At 46.7% G+C, this 22,227-nt stretch overlaps 1 protein-coding gene across 1 annotated transcript in view; it reads right to left on the bottom strand.

Moving 5' to 3' along the window:
- LOC147702891 (kelch-like protein 3) overlaps positions 1–21,970 on the bottom strand; it is a 530,880-nt gene extending 508,910 nt beyond the window's left edge. The window contains exon 1 of the mRNA XM_086931483.1: positions 21,653–21,970. Coding sequence (XP_086787609.1) covers positions 21,653–21,666 — 14 coding nt within the window. The 5' untranslated portion in view covers positions 21,667–21,970. The remainder of the gene's footprint in view (positions 1–21,652) is intronic.
- Between the last annotated feature and the right edge of the window lie 257 nt (positions 21,971–22,227).

A 22,227-nucleotide genomic window follows, 5' to 3' on the forward strand; every position in this document is an offset into this window, starting at 1 on the left:
CTGCTGCTGCCCCATACGAAGTGTAGGCAATGTTGGGTTTGTTATTAAACAATATTTGGAGAATGGTAGCTTAGCACGGAAAGCAACAAGACCTTTATGCATGGTATAGCCATGCCCAATTGTCTTACAAGGGAGATGCCACCTATTAAAAATTATTTTCATAGTTGCTACGGTCAGACTGACAAAAGATTCAATATTATACTGTTCAAATGGCCCAAGTGATAGAGCATCATGTAAAATGACACTAAAGGCCGTTTTATTACAAAATTCTGTAGGATTATAGAACAGGATTAAAATATGGCATTTTATTGCTGAAATATTTTTCGTCTGTTTTTTTTGTGAAAATGTATGGCACGAACATTAATTATTGTTTCTGCATTAGATGAGCCTATCTTTGTTTACTTGCGTCTTATTGTAACGATTTTTATTAATTAACAATAAATCATGTATTCATGCATTCCAACGTCTAGCTGTCATCGAACAGTTATGGGTCCTCCGAATAGGCTCACAAACGAGTTGTTAGGTGCATTTTATTTCATCTCAAATTACCACACATACTATACCCCCACGACTCCCCTCAACAAAAAAAACAAACAGTGATAGGTACCACTATATCCCAATGCAGCCTAAAGTTAAGACAAGCATTTGCAATGCAATAGGTCTCGCATTAGGAACGTTTGAGCTATTGGTATTGTAAATGACAAATTTTGTATTTCTGTGTTGGTTTTTAAAATAGCTAAATTAATAGCTTTGTCATTTACAATGCCAATAGTTTTAACTTTCGCAAATGTGACACCTATAGCATTTGTAATGCAATATGTGTTGTATTTACGTGACTTAGATGTATTGATATTACAAATAACAATGGCTTCTTTTTTTAAATAATTAATACTTAAATAAAAGTTATTTTAATCTATAATGGCAATAGCTTAAACGTTTGTAAATAACTTTTGTGAAGATTATGTTCAGTGTATTTAATTGTGACTAAAATCTAAGAACGTATTACAAAATGCACAAGTGGTGAAATACCAGGGGCATTTGTGAGTATGCACTTTAATATGTGCAAAAGCAAATATTCTGAGTTCACAATGTGTCCTCATTTGTGAAAAGACGTATGATCTTAAATGGCAGGGTGCGGGGACTTCTATTGCACTCCCACAGCACCCTCTTTCACTTGCATCGATTTCAGTGCACATCAAGATGCACTCATCAAATATCATTTCAAAAATGGAACACAGAGCAGGGAAGAAGTGTCGTGACTCTCACTGCCAGCATGGGTGCAGCAGCACGGTATTTTTGGTAAGAAATAATATAGACCATCGTTCTATTTCTACTACATCAACTTAAAATAATATATTTTCACCCCTTCAAGGCTTGTACGTTATTTAAAAACGTTTCTGTGATGGTGACCACCACACCACTATGTTTGGATTATCGGGCTAATTAATTTGCATACTCTGTGTATCTGAATAGTCATTAGAGCAACAGCAGTCAATATGTATGGTTTACAACCACCCTTCAAAGTGTGCATTTCCACATTGGGAATCTGGGGTTTAGACATTACTCCAAATGCAGCAATAACTCATGAGCTGCAATAAGGTGTAGCACTTTTCAAAAATCTAGAGTTCAGTAGTGCACCAAGAGCTGCGAGCTATCAATAAACTGTACATCACTTACAAAGTGTTAGCAGTGTAACTCAAAATGCTGTGCCCATAGATATCGCTGTTTGCCTGTGCCAGAGACTACTCTAGGAATTCTAAAAATCATTGGTTTCCTTTCTCTTCATTTGTACGTGCTTTGAACCACGTATTTGATAAAACATACTTGCCTGCCATGTTCTACACAACACCTTTTTAATATGTCTAGCCGTCTGTCAAACTGAAGAGCAAATGGAGGACTATTACAGTACCGAAGACATTAAAAGGATCCTGCAAATGGAGCACGCATTACTTGCCAGATTAGGCAAAGAGTTTATTGGGACCTGGGTAAAACAGCTAGTGTTTGCACGGAACCTGCAACCCTTACAGCTATTTAACAGACACTCTCTTCTATCAACAAAACATATGTTCAGGTATTCCATATCAATATATATAACAAACTTAACTGAAATCTCTCACATCAATCTTCTGCAGGGTTGCCACCTCCCTCCATGCCATAGGGACATCATATTTCCAACAGTGGGCTTTTGACGCTCTAATGCTTTCTGGGAGATTTACTCTGGACTTGTGTCCATTGAACCAATTTAACTAAGACACCGGATGACAAAAGTTTGTGAGCGGTCAGTAACGGACTTGAAACGATGTGTCCTATTGAAAATGAGCAGGGTTGAAACCCTAAATTTTACATCATCAATCAGCCTATATCATAATGCATTTTAACAGATGATTTCAAGTCATCAAGAGGACAGCTGAGCGTTTGTTTAGAAATCGTTGTTTTCGGGTGCCTTGGTTCGAGTACAACAACTGAAGTGGACGGACAACAGCTCCCAGAATTCATTAAGTTTCATACTAAACCCTGGGAACGGAGTACTGTGACATTGAGCAAACTGGCAAACGTAGTTTTAAGCTAGTGATACACTGCAAATCGATATGCCCCACCGACTTTTATGTCTGCATTTACATGTGGATTTAAAAGCTGGTAGATGAAGGTGCAGGCTTTTTTCAACCTTGTGGAAAAGGAACGACTACCGTAGAGGATGAACAGACCGTCTTGCTTAGGTAACCAAACCTGGCTGGCTGCCCTAACACGATGAAAAGGAATGCACAAATGCTTTCTTACTATACAGTACCTTATTTACCCGTAAAATACATTTGCCGACGAATCGGTCTTGAAGACTGAAATTGTTTCACAAATCGAAACTACTCGCCGAATGCAGCAACAATGATTAGCTACTATTGAAACAAGGGATGTAACCTAGCCTAGCAACCGGAAGTTCGGGAGCATGAGGCCGGTCGTGGGGCGGGACTTCCGCCTTCTGCGTGAAACCCGCACCCACGGAGTGCCTGGCAGAGAGCAGCAGTGGTAATGCGGGGCTCCCATGCCTGAGGGAGAGCCCCGTGGTGGCGGCACATGTAAGGAGGAGCGGTAGAGTTCTCAGCGTGACGGATCCTGTAGCCAGGTGACTGGGGCTTAGTTGTAGGGAGTGAGGGGGGTGTCTCTGTGGGTGTGTGTGCGCAATTGCAGGAGGCTTAGTTGTACCATGGCTGGGGGGCGGGCGGGCTTGCGTGCGTGCATGTGTGTATGTGTGTGTGTGTGTCTGACTTGTCTGAGAAGCGGGACAGGAGATGGGCACAGCGCAAGGCTTTACGTGCGCACACATCGTCAGATAGCCGACGGCCCTGCGCGTGCCCATCCCTTGTCAAACATTCCCAGCAAGTGGCTAACAATAAGGTCTTCGCTGGACCAGCTCGACCTAAAAAAGGAAACCGATGGGGGAAAAACTAAATAAATAAAAATAAATCAACATTGTTCATTTTCTTTAATCCATCAAGAGTAGTCGCTTTAGGTAATCTAATGGGGAAAGTCTACCTAATGGAATATGTCTTAATATCATATTGGATTTTAGCAACTTTTATGAAATGCAAGAAAGGTTTTTCGTTTTAGGTACCTTTATCTAGGAGACCTTGCAAGTACCGATGGACTCTTGGATTTTAAACACCTTTGTAGTTGTAAAAGTGTTCTTGAAGTTAAAGCCTCATCATCAGCAAAAAGTAAAATTGTTTTTGTTCTCCATTAATATTTGTGGAGTCTGCTGCAGTTGATTTCCAATGATGACCAAAATATTGTTGTAGGTTGAAAATAGTATGACGCTCTAACATGTAAACAGTGTTGCGTTAGTTCCAACTTTTAAGTATGATGAGTGCCTTTCAGCGACTGAAACCTCTCAGCGAGTTTTCCAATTGGCAACCATGTAATCTGGGCAAACTTCTGCAAATGGAATTTCTGTAGGGCATCAATAATATTTGCCGACATTCCAATATTCCGGAATACTCTCCATATCCTATTGCATTGGACACAGAAAAACATTGCCTTCAATTTTACTTTAAAATTACTTTGTTCTCTTCAAGATCTTGACATTCTTAATTAGCAAGAGGTTTAATCAAAAATATTGATCTGTTTTGCTAATGCACCTTTCAAGCAACATGTGCACTGAATGGATCGGCCTCCCCATGATCTTGTAGAATACTGTTTTAAGGCTTTTGTCCACAGAATCAATAAGAGAATGGAGTGATAATTTCCTGGTTTGCTTTGCATACTCACTATGAAAATCTGGATGATTTTAGCACCACGCAAGGATTTGGTTACCACACCCTTGTGTTTTCATCACTGCATAACTGTCAATCCTCTGGGCCCAAACAAAAATGCTTTGCCACTCTTGTCTAGCTCTAAGGCATCACAATGCTTAATATGAGCCAGTGGATGCAGGTAGGACCCATCAGCACTCATTTTTAGGGACCGGCTCTTATTTTTCTGAATCAGGCCAAAAGAGACAGAAAAACAGAGAGGGGGAAGGAAGGAGGAAGACAAAAAGGGAAAAGAAGGGATAAATAAAGAAAGAAAGCCAAGATGAAAAAGCATCTGAAAGAGTAAGAAAGGGTCAGGGAATGTCTGGTGGAGGGTGAAAAAGGCAAGTGCTGAATCACGAGTACTCCGCCTTGGTATTCAGTACTCTGACCTTCTACAGCACCGGCTGTAGGCTTCGGAGCAAAACTCTGGGCACCGGCACAAATAAAGCCCTGAATCCACATTTTTAAATGTTATTTGCTAAATATACTTCATGAAAGGTGAAGGCCAGGGGTTTAGCTGTTAATGCAATTGTATTAGGACTGGACATAAAAAAAACTGCGAGCATGAGCTATAAAATTTACTAATTTGATTAAAACAGTTCTTGGCAACATTCTGAATTTGTGACCACAGTTACTACACTGTCTAATACTGTACCCAAATTACTGATCTTAGTGCCATTTTTAATAGCCTCACTAAAAATGTAGCACAGGAGAAGTGCTTACGATGTGGCTTTACCAACCAAAAGAACGTAATCTCGGTTTCATCACTATTTAATTGAAGCCAGCTGGACTTAAACCAGTCCTGGGATGCTAACAAGAAAAGTTGAAGAACATCCAAGTTCCCACTTGCATTGGAGATCTTAATATAGATCTGGGTGTTGTCGGCGTATGACTAAATGCTCACCCTCCCGCTGCTTAATACGGCAAAGGGTGTGGCATAGGAAAATATTATTGCGCACAAGGAGACTGGGAAGTCATGATGGCCCCGCAATCAAGCCTAGAATATTTGGATAAGAATAGACCAAAGTGTACCAGCTGGTTGTATTCTGACCGAAAAGATCAGAACAAGCCGGTGGGTAGTATTAGAGGCTTTTGATACTGTGACGACTCTGTCCAAAAGAAACTGGTGATCAACAGTATCAAAACGTTGGTGATAGATCTAAAAGGACCAATAGAGCCCAACAGCTCTCCTCAGTCCAACCCAGAACATTGCTATAGAGTCCCACAAGCAAAGCGATTGATTGATGCAAAAGCTATCATATAGTACAGTAAATTTGAGAAAGGTTGTAACTGGCCAATAGCTCGTTTTTCCATGAACGGCAAGATCTGGTAGAACTGGGATGGGGTCTAGTTACAGGCCTCTGAAAAAATTAAAAATTTTATTTCTCAGTAGTAGGTTACAGTTTTATCTCTGAATGTCTAATCTCTGGACATGGCTGGACGCCAATGCAATAGGACGTGTGTCTGCGGTGCTCCCGGCTTAGTTCTGCTATCCAGAACCATCCTGAACACTGCCCGGTAATGTCACACCCCAAAACATAAGAGAGGTGGCCCGATGTGCCCTCTAGGTCCCTGAAGCAGAATTTATACACCCCGACAAACTATTGAGGAGATGTGAGACGATTCCTTACTGCGAGCCACGAGGCAGCACTACAAGATGGCACAGAGAGGGGGGCCCCAGCACTGCGACTGCCGGCAGCTGTGCCTGTGCATCCCCAATTCGGCCAATAAGGTCAGGAGAGGCGGAGCGGCGGTGGACCCCCCGGGGTTGGGGGGGGGGGGGTGCTGACACACATTGGAAGGGCAGCAACACAGCACTGCCGTGGCCAGGGAGTCCACCCTGGTTATGTGGAGCGGAAACCAGCCATTCACTTGCTTTGAGCACAGAATATTTGCAACGTAGCTGCTCCACTGGCTGAGTAAGTGAGACTGCCCCCTTAATGGATACCCTTTCAGTTGGCACACCTTTCAGACCACAGGGAATTGCTGCCGGCACGTAGAGCACCGGAGCCGCACCTATGACACTGTACTTCCATTAACACCGGGTGGTGCTGTGAACTGGGCAACAGAAGCAGAAAGGGCACCATTGCAGCAGATGAGTGGACTGCTACTGCAGTGATCAGACAGCGGTCTGCAGGTGGACTTGGGCGACCCAAGTCCAACACGCACAGTCCGGAGAGAAAGAATAGCCTTTGCACCCCGAGGGTGGGGGAGGGGGTGTAGAACACTGGGATGATTTGGGAGGGAAGAGACACAGTTGTGGAGACCTAGGGGCCCACCCTGAACACACGGAGCAGACACCGAGGGCAGCGCGGCTCCTGCAGCAATGTGAGTGCAGCCACCCCTGGCGAGCAGTGTTCCAGCTGGCAACCCTTTTCAGGACAAATAGAACTGTAGTGGGCACGGAGTGCGGTGTGGCAACGCATACGACTGTGTTCTCCTTGGTCCCCAATGCACTGTGAACTGCGTGATAGGAGCGGGAGGAGCCAGCGCTATCCCGGAGCAGTCTGGAATCATTACATTAGGAAGATGAGAAATATCCCCCAGGGAGGCCTCAAGTATCAGAAGATCCGATGTCAATACTACCAGTATAACAGGCTGGGAGAGGTAGAGAGGGCTGTTTTTGACTCCTTACCCCTCCTCCCGGTACTCACACCGTGTGAGTGATGCGAATGTCGACAGAACACCGGTCCCAGAAACTGTCCACTGACAAGTCGTGTTGCTGCTGCCTACACTCTTCTATATATTAACTGGTGCCACCACATGCACCTGTGCAGAGTCCCACCTCTTTGCAGCTCAGCCATCTCACACTGGGGTGCCCGGAGCATGAAGACTGATTGGTCACTACTGCAGAAGCCTGCTGGGCTCTAGAGTGTTCATCAATAACCATGGGTGCACAATTCTGACTGCCTGCTATTGCTGCCTCCACAAGCCGGCGCCCTGACCAGGGATCCTGCCCATACGATAACGAAAGGGTATGAGAATGCAGGCGCCCTGTCTCCAAGCAATACCAGGAAAACCTACAAGTGGACCTGTGCCCTGAACACACTAGCTGAACTGGACAAATCAGAGGGTTTGCCCTCTGTGCTTCGTACTGGCCCCTGACCGAAGCGACAAACCTCATTGCCTGGGGTATTGAGTCCCCTGCTATTCCAGCGGTGAAAGGGTGTGGCAGTTCAAACTCCTACGCATCCCCTAAGGGAGCACATGACGCAGCATAACCGGCGGCGTCAGCACTGAAAATATATAAAGTGCATTAGATTCTAATATTGCCCAGTATCGGAGAGACGGCAACATAATGGGCAAGTACACCAAGAAAAAAGACCCCAGTGATCCTTGCCAGACCCAGAAACCTCACTCTACCACCTCAGAAACGATGCTATAATGGAGAGACCTTCACAGAATGGACACAGTAGCGTGACCATATACACAATCTTACAAGCAATAGCTGCATCACCAGAAGAGTTTGATCTCAAGATCGACACCATGGTAATGGAGCTGGTATTGCTGAGACATGAAGATAGGAGATTAGCGGAACGGGTCACTACCACTGAGTGCACACTCTACATTAATCTCGAAGTCACCGTCATCAGAGAACAAATGTCGACGATGCAATGCAGAGGGAGGACAGTGGAGAGAAGAATAGAGGATGCCGAGAATAGAGCAAGACGGAGTAACCTTTGCATAATTGGACTATCTGAGCGCATTGAAGGAATGAGTGCTGATATGACTAACTTCCTAGAACCATGGCTCTGCATTGAGGTGGCTACCGAGGGCCTCTCCCCATTTTATGCACTTGTGTATCCCCACCGTGTGTCCTTGCGCCCTCCACAAACTGGAGCGGGCCTCAGACCTGTAGGGGTCAAAGTCCTGCATTTTAAAGCTCAGGATCACATTCTGACCCAAGCCAGACTCAAAGAGGACATAATAGTGATAAATCAGAACAGGACGATCTTTCCTGATTTGATCAGAAAAGTGAAACAGCAGCGGACCTCCTTCACTGAGACCAAAAAAGTCTCAGGATACTAGGAGTCACATATGCCATGCTGTTCCCAGCCCGACTCCAAGTAGCATATGAAGGCTCAACACACTGCTTTACCTCCCCACCCAGGGTTTGGGACTAAATAGACCAACTGCCTCAACGACACACAGGTTCCACTGAGGGCGATCACTGGAGTACCCAAAAACCACCAAGGAAGAGAGTAAAAACTGGCCTAGCTGCAGTCCCATCCTGTTCCTAAGTCCTACAGAAGTGCCAACGAGCGGTGGAGGTGGCAGAAGCCATGAGTGGGGCGGGAACAGGCCCTACCTCGGAAATGAGCGAGAGGGACCAGGAGAATTCTGACTCAGCAAAACCAAAGGGGAGGATGGACGGAGTGTAGAACATTGCAAGCACTCACCCCCAGTCAACTGATCCGGGTTTAATCCATTATCATTCTTTAGCTCACTCCGCCACCCCAGTTCAGACATGGCCATATGCAAATCAGTATGACCCAGTGCCTCATGGGAACAGTCCATCCCGAACTGCCAAGCAATGTCTTCCCTGCACTGGAAACAAGCATCCTGGGACCGGTCTCTGGCTAATCAGCCGTCATCAGTTCCTATTTAGCGCAGGGTCAAGACTGATTTGCATATGGCTGAGTCCAAACTGGAATGGCATGGTGAGCAAAAAAACGATGGATTTAGGCCCAGATCTCTGTACTGAATGTATGACATTGTTATACATTCTGTCCATCAATTGTTCTTTGAATTCGGACTCAGACCATGCCTCATTTTTTTCCCACAACACTGGCAATTCTCTCCCACAACACTGGCAATTTTCTCCCACAGGTTAGGCCTGGCATGGCAGAATAACTGATTTAGCGCCATCAAACTGGGTGAGATGTGTCAACTCCATAAAGGGAATCCTATTGTCTATAAGGATGGCCTACCCTGCATTTCTGGATTCTTACATTGATTGATCTGATGTAAAACTATGTTCACTGTTGTCTAGATGGTGTGAATCGTTGCCGGGAGGGGAAGTGCCTGTTTGACCGCACCCCCAATCCTTTAAAGTCGGGCGTATGGGAAATGCACTAATGTTGACTGGCTGTTGGCTAGTTTTGATGGGGGTGAACCCACTTCTTGCCCTGGTGTTTGGGGAGTTGGGATGCTGCTGTTTGGTTTACAGCGATTTTGTGTGGTACCACCCCTGACTCCATTGTTCAGCCCCCTGTGCGGTGGTCTGTAGCAACAGGCCTTTGGGTGGATCACTACCGGATGGCGATTATCCGGAGATGTCATCTCACCTCCATACAATGGCAACCCCTCTGACCTACACTTACAAGCTGGAATGTCAGTGGTCTGAACAGTGTGGCAAAAAGTTACGAAGTCCATGCATACCTGAAGTGGCGGGGACCCCACATAGTGCTTCTGCAATAAACCCAACTCACTGGTCCAGAGAAGAAAGCGCTTTATAGGAGATAGAGGGGGCTGATATTCGCCACTACATATTCTGCATTCACCAGGGGGGTCCGAATCTGGATCCGTCCGGGAGTCCTATTTCAAACAAGCACTGGCGTTACCAATAGGTCTCGCAGTAGGAAAGTTGGAGCTATTACAATTGCAAATAACAATGCCTTTTATTTTTGTTTTCATTTTAAAAACATAAAGGGCTTTGTCATTTACAAAACCAATAGCTCCAACTTTCCTACTGCGAGACCTATTGTGCACTGTACAGTGTGGGTGAAAGTGGCACTGCGTGTGTGTGAGTGGCTTTGAGTGAGTTGCGTTGCGTGGGTGAGTGGCGTTGCGTGGGTGAGTGGCGTTGCGTGGGTGAGTGGCGTTGCGTGGGTGAGTGGTGTTGCGTGGGTGAGTGGCGTTGCGTGTGTGAGTTGCGTTGCGTGGGTGAGAGTGGCGTTGCGTGTGTGAGAGTGGGCTTAGGTGGGTGTGAGTGGCGTTGTGTGTCTGAAAGTGGCACTGCGTGGGTGTGAGTGGATTTGCGTGTGTGAGTGGCGTTGCGTGTGTGAGTGGCGTTGCGGGTGAGAGTGGCGTTGCGGGTGAGAGTGGCGTTGCGGGTGAGAGTGGCGTTGCGGGTGAGAGTGGCGTTGCGGGTGAGAGTGGCGTTGCGGGTGAGAGTGGCGTTGCGGGTGAGAGTGGCGTTGCGGGTGAGAGTGGCGTTGTGGGTGTGAGAGTGGGCTTGCGTGGGTGTGAGTGGCGTTGTGTGTCTGAAAGTGGTGCCGTGTGGGTGAGTGGCGCTGTGTGGGTGAGTGGCGCTGCGTGGGTGAGTGGCGTTGCGTGGGCGAGTGGCGTTGCGTGGGCGAGTGGCGTTGCGTGGGCGAGTGGCGTTGCGTGGGCGAGTGGCGTTGCGTTGCGTGGGTGAGTGGCGTTGCGTGGGTGAGTGGCGTTGCGTGGGTGAGTGGCGTTGCGTGGGTGAGTGGCCGGAAAAGAGCAGAGACTATAAGACTATTGTGTAAACCTAAATATCGTGCCTTTAATCATTGCCCGATTTTTCTGTAACACCTCAAATAACGTGCTATGATTATGGAACCTCTTGAGTGCCAGAGACTGGCAGCATCGCAGTAGTACTTCTGTCTCAAGGAAACAGAAATCTGGCCTTTTGGAGCGCACTGAGCCTCGCACGTGAAGGAGCGTTACATCTTTACAATCAGGTGAGACTTTAAGAGCACCTGAAGTGAGCAGCCGAAAGTGAGCGTGCACTGATCACTTCGAATGCGCCTCTAATTTCGATTCAAATACCTTGCCACGATTACACTTGCAGACGGCTTTCTTATGACTATCGAAATCCAGATGCCGTTTAAAAAGAACAGCTGGCAAATGAAAATGCATGTGCATTTAGGAGTTTAAGAAATTCCGCTCCTGCTCAAAAGCCGCGGCAGTGGCAGCCTCCTGTCGACGGTGCAGGCGGCTGGATCTCCCTCGGAGCCTTCCCATCATTTTGGTTACGTTTTTCCGCTCCGATTCAGCGCCTTCGGGTCTTTTTACGAGTAACTGACCCTGCCTAATCCATCTTTCAGGTAGGCAGGCGGAAAAGATATGTAATTAGTGGTCTGCGGGGAGGGGGAGAGAAGGGAAAAACAGAGCGAGAGGGGAGAACATGGAAATTGGTGGAGAGCTTAGTACAGAAACCGAGAAAAGAGTACGGAGAAGACAGACAACGAAACAAATATGTGAAGAGGAGAGAACAAGAGGCAATCTAGACTACGTTGGAAGGAAAAATAAGTAAAGTGATGGAACAGCAGATGCAGACAAAGTGAGTGGAATCACAGGGGAGGAAAACAAAAAGGAGTGGGAAATAAACAGTCACGAGGATAAAAGGAACTGGCAAGAAGTCGAAGGAGGGGAAATTAGAGACAAATAGAAGGAAAAAGATGCATGGGAGTAGAGACAAAGAGAAGGAAAACGATGCATGGGAGTGAAGAAAAGAATGAAGTGGTGAGAAGAGAGGGAAGTGGTGAGAAGAGAGGGAAGTGATGAGAAGAGAGAAATGAGATACACAGATAAAAGTTGAGACAGGGAGATATGAGAGAAAGCAGAGACGCAGAGGTGAAGAGATTGGGGTCAAAGGCGAGACGTGGAGGGGGAAAGAACTGGAGAGGGGAAACAGGCGTGGAGCTGGAGAGAGGCAACGGCAACAAGCATTGAATAAAAAAAATTAATAAAAACAAGCGTTGGCAAAGCAGGCAAGTCTTCCGTGCTGAAAGTGAAACCAGCCCTCGGCATTGCTGTGGTGGGGGAGGGGGGGCGGGGGAGAGACAAGCAGGGAACAAGTTAAACGAGGTCTGGCAGGGAACAGATGGCCTGGGCGTGAAGCAGGGGGCGGGGCAGCGCTGGGGAAGCCTGTGGGAGGGTGATTGATGACTTTGATGTGGGGAGGGAGGAGAGCCTTTTGCGAGCCTGCAGGAGAAATGCTGCCGATGCACGTGCATGTTTAATCACGTGGTTCACGTGAACTGCATGAAAACCGCGGGGCTGAAAGCCCGTGGTTTGAAGAAGATTTTCGCCACTTGAATTCTCGCTCCGCTCGATGTGCTTGCGCACATCGATAGGTCGCGAGACCTAAAAACTGTTGAACTAATAGATCCTATGGGAGATACGTCCTGGTGACTGCAGGCTTGTGAGGCGTAGATAAAACAAAAGCACAGAGATGCACACAGAAAATCGCATATAATATGCAACTAATGACGAATCTTCACAGTCTTCGATGTGGAGGATTCTTCTTTATTGTTTCAACAGGATAAGGGATACACACAGCCTCAGCCAACGCGTTTCACCCCAACGGGCTTCCTCAGGGCTAAATGCAAAACAAATCACACGATAGACCACGGACTGGTATCAGTTCTTCTATCTTCTATTTAGTACTTTTTCTTCATAAACAAATGTCCAAGTCTTGGGCAAATTAATGATCCAATTGGCAAGAAAAAACAGTCTTTGAAGAGCTTGGAAAAGCACAACAGTAGACACCGAGCTCAGGCAGTTGTCACCTCGTAAAGCAAAACCATGCCGGACTGACGAATAATCAGGTCCTTCCCTAGTTGAAAGGCTTGTGAGGCGTAACCTGACCATTGCTGGGCTTTATGCACCCAACTCGGATCAAGGAAGGTTTTTCACAGAACTGTCCAGGAAGCTAGCTCTGTACACCCAATCATAATTGGCAGGGACTATAGTAGCGTGGCTGAGCCCATAATCAATTGCCCCTGGGCGACTCACCAATAGTGTGCATAATGCGAGCATTTCTGGACTAGTAGAGTAGGTGGTAACTGGTAGATTCCTGGAGAGAGATGCACCCAGGGATTAGAGACTACTCTTTTTTTTCTTTCAGGGATCCACGGACCGCACGTTTGGCTGGACATCTTCCTTTGCTCCGCAGAGGTCCACACTGCATCACACTGAATACCTCTATCACACAGTCTCATACCACACCCAATACTACTCACATTAGGCTGGCACTGAGAAGGCCCCTGATCCCAGACTGGTGCCTTAAAGTGGAGACCATTGAAGAAACTATAGGTGATGTTATAGGATTTTTTTTTTTTTTTTACAGATAATGCTCACTCAATGGGCCCCCTTCTGACCGAATGGCATGCTTTTAAAATGGTTATCAGGGGCAGGTGTATTTCTGAGGGGTGGGAGTCCTACGTACCTTAGTATGTGCTATGGAAACGCAAGAGAAAACCTTGAGAGTCCTGGAGAAGGTACGCCTGGGGCACCCAGAGCTGCAACAGCAGCTATGGAACGTGAGGGAGCTACTCGCACCCTGCACAGAGAAGCTTCAATGCTTCAATTACCGCAAATATAGGACTCAAGCGCATGCTGAACGTGACAAAGTGGGAATGGCTTGCTAGCCCTTCGATTCACACAAAATACATCTGGTATGCACAGGGATTAAATTAAACCTGGGAAAGGAATGGAGATAGTGAAAGAAAAAAGCATGTTGTTTTAAGGACAAGAACCCTCACTCACCAAAAGGTGACACGCTTCATCAGAGGGTTCCCTCCTCACAGCAGGACCGCAAGGTGCCTGCTGTGGGCTACAACTCCCCAGCCAGGGAGGAGCAGAGGTGTTTTCTTAGAGATGAGCTGTATCAGGGTGCTAAGTGAGGGGCAGAGTGCACAGGACTGTGACTAACAATTGAAACTATCTCCTGGTGGGCTAAAACCGTAATTTATTCTGACGCCCCCAGTGGATAGGATTAACCCCTTCCGTGCGGCCGCGATTTTCCCCGTGTGCGGCCGCCGGCAGAACACGGGCGGGCCATGACGAACCCCAGCCGTCATCAGCACACGAGCACTGTGGTGCATGACGGCTGGGGTTCGTCACCAGCATGGAAGGGGTTAAAAAAAACAAAGAAAAGGACTGAGCATATGTAGTTCAGTTCACTTCTAGTGAAGAGGACATGTTTTTGCCCATATGCGACTCAACTAAGTTCTAGTGCATTCTTCAGGACCAAAAAATTGTATTGTCACACTGCAAGAAATAATGTAATGCTAAAATACCAGCCTTGAATCAATGAGAAAGATCAACAGTCTGGTGGTCCACCATTGGTATTGGGTCCGCAGAGTTCAGTGTTGGAATCGTGATACTGAGATACAGCATGGCGGAGGCCAATGGCTTGAGAACCGTATATAGTTTCATTATGTGGGTGGACCAAGATTCCAATGGTGGGCCCCTACACTTTTTACCGGTCTCATTGATTCAAGGCCGGTATTTTAGTATTTCATTATTTGTTGCAGAGTAAACTTGTAACAAACTCTGTAACATACCACATCAGGAACATTATAATCCTGACTTATCACCCAGTTCAAATTGTATGCACCATTCCAGAAACTATGCTTCAGTTTAGGTGTCCTTTGTGAAATGTGTGGCACAGCCAGAATTCCTGAAACATGGAGGTCAAAGACCTGCCAACAAAAGTCTGCTGAGAGTCCAGCTATTGTACAGGAAAGAATCACCAATATCCATGCAACTGTATGCAATAATATCAGAACGGCTAAATGTTGCTTTTCTCCTGAGAGTCTAAAGTAACTTTATTCGCTGGACACTGATGCTATGATCAAAACCAACTATGCGAGTCGTGGCTGGCAAGGAAAATTAAAGTTGCTGCAGCTCAAGGTGAAAGGTGAAGTGCGGTAGTGGTCAATTGGTCGACATGTTTCATGCCTAAGTTTTCCAGATGGATGAGTGGCATTTCATCAGGACCAGGGGGAAAACTCATCTACTATGAAAAAAGAGGAACGATCAAGTCAGTGTACTAGGAGGATCCGTCCCCGAGTTCAGAATCAAATTTAAGGTGCAAAAGGAGGGTGGGTGTAAAAAACAGTCTACCTTCTGGCAATACATTGAAGGGATTATGGGGAAGCCCCAACCTGGATGTCTTGGACACTCGCAACACTGGCGAGGGCAGACAACTTGAGAATTGATGCTCCTGCTTGTGGTGCCTAACCACGTACGGACATTGGGGGAGGTGAATGGAGGAGTCATGTCCTGTGTAGGAAGGAAAGGAGTCTTCTGTCCTAGCTAGATGAGAGAAAACACATGTCTTTCACTACAAGGGGAGCATGAAGGTGATCTCATCTGTGGATCCACAGCATACATGTCAGCCCCAGAAATGTAATAGGAGTTCTTAAGGCTCCGCAAGGTGGACATTTTTGTAGATAAAGATAGTCAGCAATTTAAAATAAAGACTTGGCTTTTTGATCAAGCTTAGGCTACCTTTCTCTCAGCACGGATCTCTCCTCAATAGCGCCGAGACACCTTAGGGTAGTTGTGCGCTCAATAAATTGCAAAAAATAAATAAATAAAAAGGAAAGAACAACCACCGGTGGGAGATCCTTCTCCCACCTCGCCGCCAAGCCATGGAACACCCTCCCACTGAGCCTACGACAGCCCCAAGACCTGCTGACCTTCAGGAGGACACTCAAGACCTGGCTGTTCGATCAGTGGCGGGGCCCCCCCCCCCCCCCAGCGTCTTGAGATTCTCGCGGGTATGCAGTGCGCTTTACAAATGATTGATTAATTGATTGCACACTCGGTTAACCGTAGTCTCTCAGTAGGAGACTCAAACCAATCCGTAGATGGTAGGTGTGCGACAGCATCTGTTTTCACCCACACCTACAATAGGCGCAACTCCACACTTGGCACAACACAGTTTGAGCAGGCAGTCGTATATGCTCAACAACAAACTACCTCCCTCATAAACCACGCTGCCCTTATACACTGTCTATCCATCCATAGGCTTCCATCCAACACTCAAGTGACAGGTTGTTCTCTCCTTTTTCTGCCAAAGAGCATCGACCTTACATGTTAACCGCACAACATCGAAACATCCCCAGACATGTCATGTTAGACACACAGTCTTACACATCAAGCACTCCCACAGAGTAGCAAGCAACCCATCCGCCAAAGCCCTGCAGCGCCTTATCAGGAGTATGAAGCACTACAGAAATACAACTACGACGTGATACAATACAGTATGAAAAGGGAAAATGTAGGTGTTAAGCGTTGGGGTCCATATATCAAATAGCTAGTTGTAGGAGGTCACACATGGTTGTGGCATGGGGCCAGTTTGCAGCTGTGTGCACATCACAGCGCATGTAGAGTTCACCTCCCTTTGCCCATCTAACCAAAGTACAGTACATATTTGTATTGCACTGGTCATGATCAAAATAGACCATGTGGGTCAAGCTCCTTTAAACGTCATGGACAGGAGTTGGTACAGTACACATCAATTTAACAATTTTAAACTGTTTGACAATGTGGAGAGCTCCGCTACCTTTTGTCTAGGTTCACAACATGAAAATACCCTACAGATGCATACATACATAGGGTATAAAAAGAACAAAACTTGCTTTCAGCTTAACCCAAGCACACCATAACGATCAAAACACCAACATGTTCCATTGAAAATTAAGATTTATATAAATAACACACCAAAAACTCTAATCACATCTCTACATTTCCAGTCTCTCAATGGAATAGAGGGAAGCACTGGTAACTTGTTACAGTGTTTCTGCTGCTGTTGCTGATAATTGAATACACTTAATACTCATCGGTGGAAACATAATGTTTCTAGAAAATATCGAAATGAAGTTTAAAAAAATAGACTGTAGCCAACCTTAGGAGCAGCAGATAACATGTTCACTGAATTGTCAACTTCACATTTAATTTCTCAAAACCAAAGCCTGCAACGTTTATTCGGAAATAACAGCGTTTTAATAAAGAAACACACATAATACAAGTTATTTTAGCAAGCAGGTGCAGCTCTGAATGCGCAAACAAAAGCTCACACAATAACTCTTCAAAACCACACCCTGATGAAATTGTGAATCACCTCCGTGCTAATAATGTATGGCAGAACAGTGGAGAAAGCTGGTTCATTCCAGTCAAACGCACGCTCTTGAGGGCAAGACCTTGCCAGGCTATTCAGAAGAAATTAGCAAACTGCTGGCCAGGCACTAGTTACAAATTAATTCACTGGAGTTCATGTTCTGCCTGCTTGCTTTCTTACTGCACATATAAAGTTGTTCTCTTGCACTCACACATCAGATTCCATGCTATTTTAAAAAGACCTCTTCTATATCCTAAAACACTGCATGAAAAACTGATCTCGACACAAAACTTCTGATTGACGCCTCTCGTGATATGCTTCTTACTTTCTATTCTCTGCAAGCATTCTCAAACTGAAAACAGACTACTCCAAATTGCCTTGATTTTTGCCTTAATTTCCATTATCGTATTTCTTCAAATTGCCCACATCTTATTTTAAAGTTCACAACCTTCCCTTTGAAGGTCATTCCCCTGGAATCTAAGAATACCTAATCTCATTTAGCTCATCTCTTAATCCCACCAACAATCTGCATGAATGCACACATCCCCTTCCCACTAACGATCACACCTAACCCCTATTAATTTAATCTACCACAATGAAACAGGAGAGACTGTGTGGAATGGTCTCCTTGAGAGCACAAAACGAATCCCTATAACCAACAACAACTAACCTTGGGTTCCAGAGCAATGTGCTGTCTAGCAGAAGGCGCTTCACCGCCTTGTTAAGGGTAGTAAGCGCTATACAAATGCAACTACAATGCAATAACAGCAACAGTACCTACTGCACTCCCTCTCTGGTGGAACAGCGGCCATCACAATGTGCCTGAACTGCAATCACCTTGGTGTCGGAGGCATCTGCAGCCGAACGTGAACCAATATCCACACCTTTTGCTATGACCCGCCCACTCCCCGGAGCAGACTTTGAGTCAGTGCTACTCTCACCAAGATACACAGTCAGCATCCTGAATGTAAGCGGGTTCCTCCGATGGCGCCATCAGCACTTAGATCAATGCCGGCTAGCATGGCCATGCATCTGCAGCAGGCCCTGGATGCTAGAGTGGCCATGTGAACCATCAGCACAAGCAGAAACTGGCTGCTAAAGGCGTCCAACTTCTACATGGCCTAAATCAGAGGAAAGTGGCATCACCGGGGAAAAAAGTGCTATGTTTCCCCCAGTGTTCCAGTTCACAAGCTCTACTGGCCTGTGCTGCAGTGCCATCATGCTGGTGTACCCCCCTACATGCAGATATGTGGTACTGTGGGTTCCTGCACCTCTATAACCCCTGTCTGCAGATGTGTATATGTATGTGCTTCAGCATACTCATGGCCTACAAGCCTGTGCTGCTATCCCCCACTCCTCCGGGGCAGGACGCAGTCCCATGCCGCACAACAGGATGTGGGGTGGTTTAGATGTCTGGTGATTGGGTTACTGGACATTTTTGCCGTTCTGTCCGATTACAAAATTTCCAGCGACACCTCATGGTAATTTTTGACGACGTTTTCAGGCAGCTCTAGGCTGACATTAAACAAGTAAATACACCCATGAAGATATGGAATATACTTTACATACTGGGGTTTTAATTGTTTGTTCCTAAAGTATGGCAGTCTATTTAAACGTAACACACCACTTCTTTTGTTATAATACTTTTGTAATTATATATATATATATACACTAGAAATTGCTAGTTGTTGGGAGTATAGTTTTTCTAAAAGTTTATTATTGCTTTTATTGCATTTCAATTCTAACTGTGGACTGCACTTCCAGCAAATTAATAATCTTACGGTAAGTGATTACCCATGGGATTCAATGCATATGTGTAAAGTCTCACCCAGTTTCCCGGAGGAAACAGTGATTGCCATGTGTGGATGTCGTAGATACAGCAGGTCACTTATTTACACTAAATAAGCAGAACATGACTAATGTGCAGTAATCCAATAAAGAGTAGACAGCTTTAAATGGAGACGGGGATAGAGGTCCGTACAATTTCCCTAGACAGCAAAGCCGTTTATGTGATTTAACCGGGTTACTACTGGGGGTGCACGATATCCCGATCATTCTGATAAAATAGGTACTTCCGCGTGACAGGCTGCGGCTATGCCCCAGTCTCCACGAATGAGCAACAGCTGAGTGATAACTCTAACATAAATCAACCCTCCAGTGCGGATTCTGTGCACCGCACACTCCAGCGCCAATGATGCTGATCCCTATTAGCCTCTCTGCTCTAGCTGCTGATCACAAGCCAGGAGCCATTGACCGGAACACTGCAAGCCACTGTGGGTGTTCACCCTGCTGCTATGCCCACAGATTGTCTCCAGCAGCCTTGCCAGGCTATTCAGAAGAAATTAGTAAACTAGCAAAGGTTAGGTGCCCTGCTAACCCATCAGCACCGACAGCAGGTGAAAGCGACCTCTGTCCCTTTTTAACTTCCCCCGCAGTACATGGTTGGTTGTAAGACCTCCTTGCCTATCGCCAGTGCTCGGATGCTGCTGTGTTCCGAGGCACGGGTCAGATTCCTGGGACTTCAATACTCTGTCCTCAGTTGTACATCAATTGGAGGCTGCCTGCGGATATTGCCACTACCCTTACTTTTGCACAATCAATGGGCTGCCTAATGAATATACTTCAGTGTCTGCAGTCACTATCTACAGTTAACTGCTCTACACCATGCCTTCAGTGGCTTGCTCCATTCACTATAATTCATCCCTTCTATCTGCCTCCATTCATGTCACTGGCGTGGTACTTCTCATTGTTAGCAAGTTGACAGCTCTGATTCATCACACAGCCCTACAACACTGAACGCAAAACGGTTATCCCTATACACAGGCAGGTCCGAGTCCTAGATGGGGTGCCTTATGGTGCACACAGTGTCTTTGAATGCTATCTCCCATAAAAAAAGAAGAGTGCTTCAGGATCTCTGCGCCTACTGAGATTCCCCATGCAGTCTTCTTTTTCACTGCTCCTACCTGAACACCAGTTAGCTGTTTATTACCCACTTCTAATTTCTAACATTTTTCACCAGCTGGACTCTGCTGCATTGTCGCAGTGTGCCCAGATTTCATTTTGAAACACATTGCTACTTCTGTCACCCTCTGACCCACACATCAGTTCTCGGCGGCCAGTGCACTGTGATTCCTGATCCTAAGGCCCAGAAGATGCATATCATGGTCTCCCATTCTCTAGGCAAGTTACCCTTTCTTGATTCCCAAAATCCCTAGAGCCATTTTCACCACACGCCCTTTATCCTCTACTCCCTTGGCCATAGTTATCCAACTCTGGCAGACAGAATGATATTGGGTACCCTGCATATTGACCTCCACTTCAAAAGGTTATGTTGGCACATGGCCTTACCTGTCTGTCTCCAGTAGGCAACTTACTTTGCTCCGCTGAACTCCCTTGCAGGGGTCACTGATATTTGCTGTACAACACGCTTCAAGCAGGTACCTTCACCACACGTTTAATTCCGAGCTTTCTTCTCCCAACATCTGCTTGCTCCTGCGGCCACGTGCGGCCAGGCTGCCTGAGTTACTCCCTGATGTCACTAGTCATCTCCAATGCCAGTCTGCACCCCACAGGGCAAGGCGACCATTCACACAAGCTCTGGCTTGAACCCAATACAGACTACGGAGACGCACTAGTAGCAGCAACCCTCTGTGCAAAAATCAAAGCAATGCAACAATACAGCTGCTGCAAGCTGCTCCAAACTGTTGCCTGTGCCTGAATGCCCATCTGCGTCAGCCTCTGCCTATCCACCATGGTTGCCTCTATGCCAGGGTAAGACCGTCCTATAGGACAATCTGGCAGTACCAGAAGGGCTGGTCTGACAGCTCTATGTGTGGGCTGCTATATGGTCTGGCTTTTACTGTTGATTCCCCGATTTTACACCAACATTGCCTGCAAGAAGGTCAAATCCATGCATTCTCCCATGCCATGCAAAACACTTACACAACGTATCATTCCAAGTTGAAAACTGCCTCGAATTGAAAATATCGGCCAATATTTCTGATTCCCCAATAGGTGCCACTAATTTTGGTGCCCGGGCCTAGCTTCTGTCCCCGTCCGACCCTGCTCACCCTACTAAACCACTACGAGTCTAACCGTCTGCCTCTAGCAAGCCAGCTGACCTCGACCACAGCTACCCATCTGCAGTGCAAAGATGCTCTCGTGTAGCGGTCTCAGGACCCCGACAGAAGGCTAGCGCCTACCGTGACCCCTGCTCCCCATCTCCTGCTGCCTGCTTCTCTCCTGTCATTCATGCAGCAGGTTGCCTGCTCTTGCTTTCCCGTCACCCCAATCATGCAGCTCCTGCAAGTCCCGAGTCAGGGGCTCTGTCTCCCTTTTGCAACTCAGACCCAGAATGACAGCAGATGGTGCTCATCACCCGGTTCCTGCAGCCACGCGGCAACCTGTCTGCCCAGGTGTGCTCGCGCTCCCAGCTGGAGCTCCATCTCAGCCGCTCACCATCAGGCTGCTGCTTTGATTCCGCGTGCCCTTTGTCTACTTGTATTTGTTTTTTAGTCACCCACAGCAGGCACACACATACCTCTCATCTTCCATCGTGGGCAGGTGGACTGGCCAGTACAGAGCACCTCATGTACTCCGGTAAGCGCCCCTGCGGCTCCCAGCAGCAAATTCAGATCCGGGATCAGCAGCCGGGCTGTACCATGCTCTTGAACGGAGGGGCCCGCGACCGTGGATCAGAGCCAGGTCCGTGATTCACTGCGCGGCAGAGCCCCCTTCCAACAGCCCAGAGATCCGGCGAGCCAGCCCGAGACTCCCGCTGCACAGCAGCTCCCTCGGCATACACACTCTCTGCATGGCTCTCTGGAATGCTGCCGCCACCCCGGCCGAACCATTCACTGAGCAAACACGGGGCGTGACGGACTGTACCATCCGGCTCCCTGAATATACCGCCCCTCCTCGAGGTAGGAGAAAGTGGAAGAGCAAGTACAGGGCATTGTGCTTTCCTATCACAAGCCATCGTATTAAATCAAAATGCACCAGGCGGTTTCTAGCGTCTCACCCAAGAGTAAACTATAAACTTCACAGCTGGATAAGAAATTGAATACAAGGTGTACATTTTTTTCTGTTTCCGTAAGAAATTGCTGACGCGTGCTA

This window comes from Lissotriton vulgaris, chromosome 7 (genome assembly GCF_964263255.1).
Source record: "Lissotriton vulgaris chromosome 7, aLisVul1.2, whole genome shotgun sequence".
NCBI classification, from domain to species: Eukaryota; Metazoa; Chordata; class Amphibia; order Caudata; family Salamandridae; genus Lissotriton; species Lissotriton vulgaris.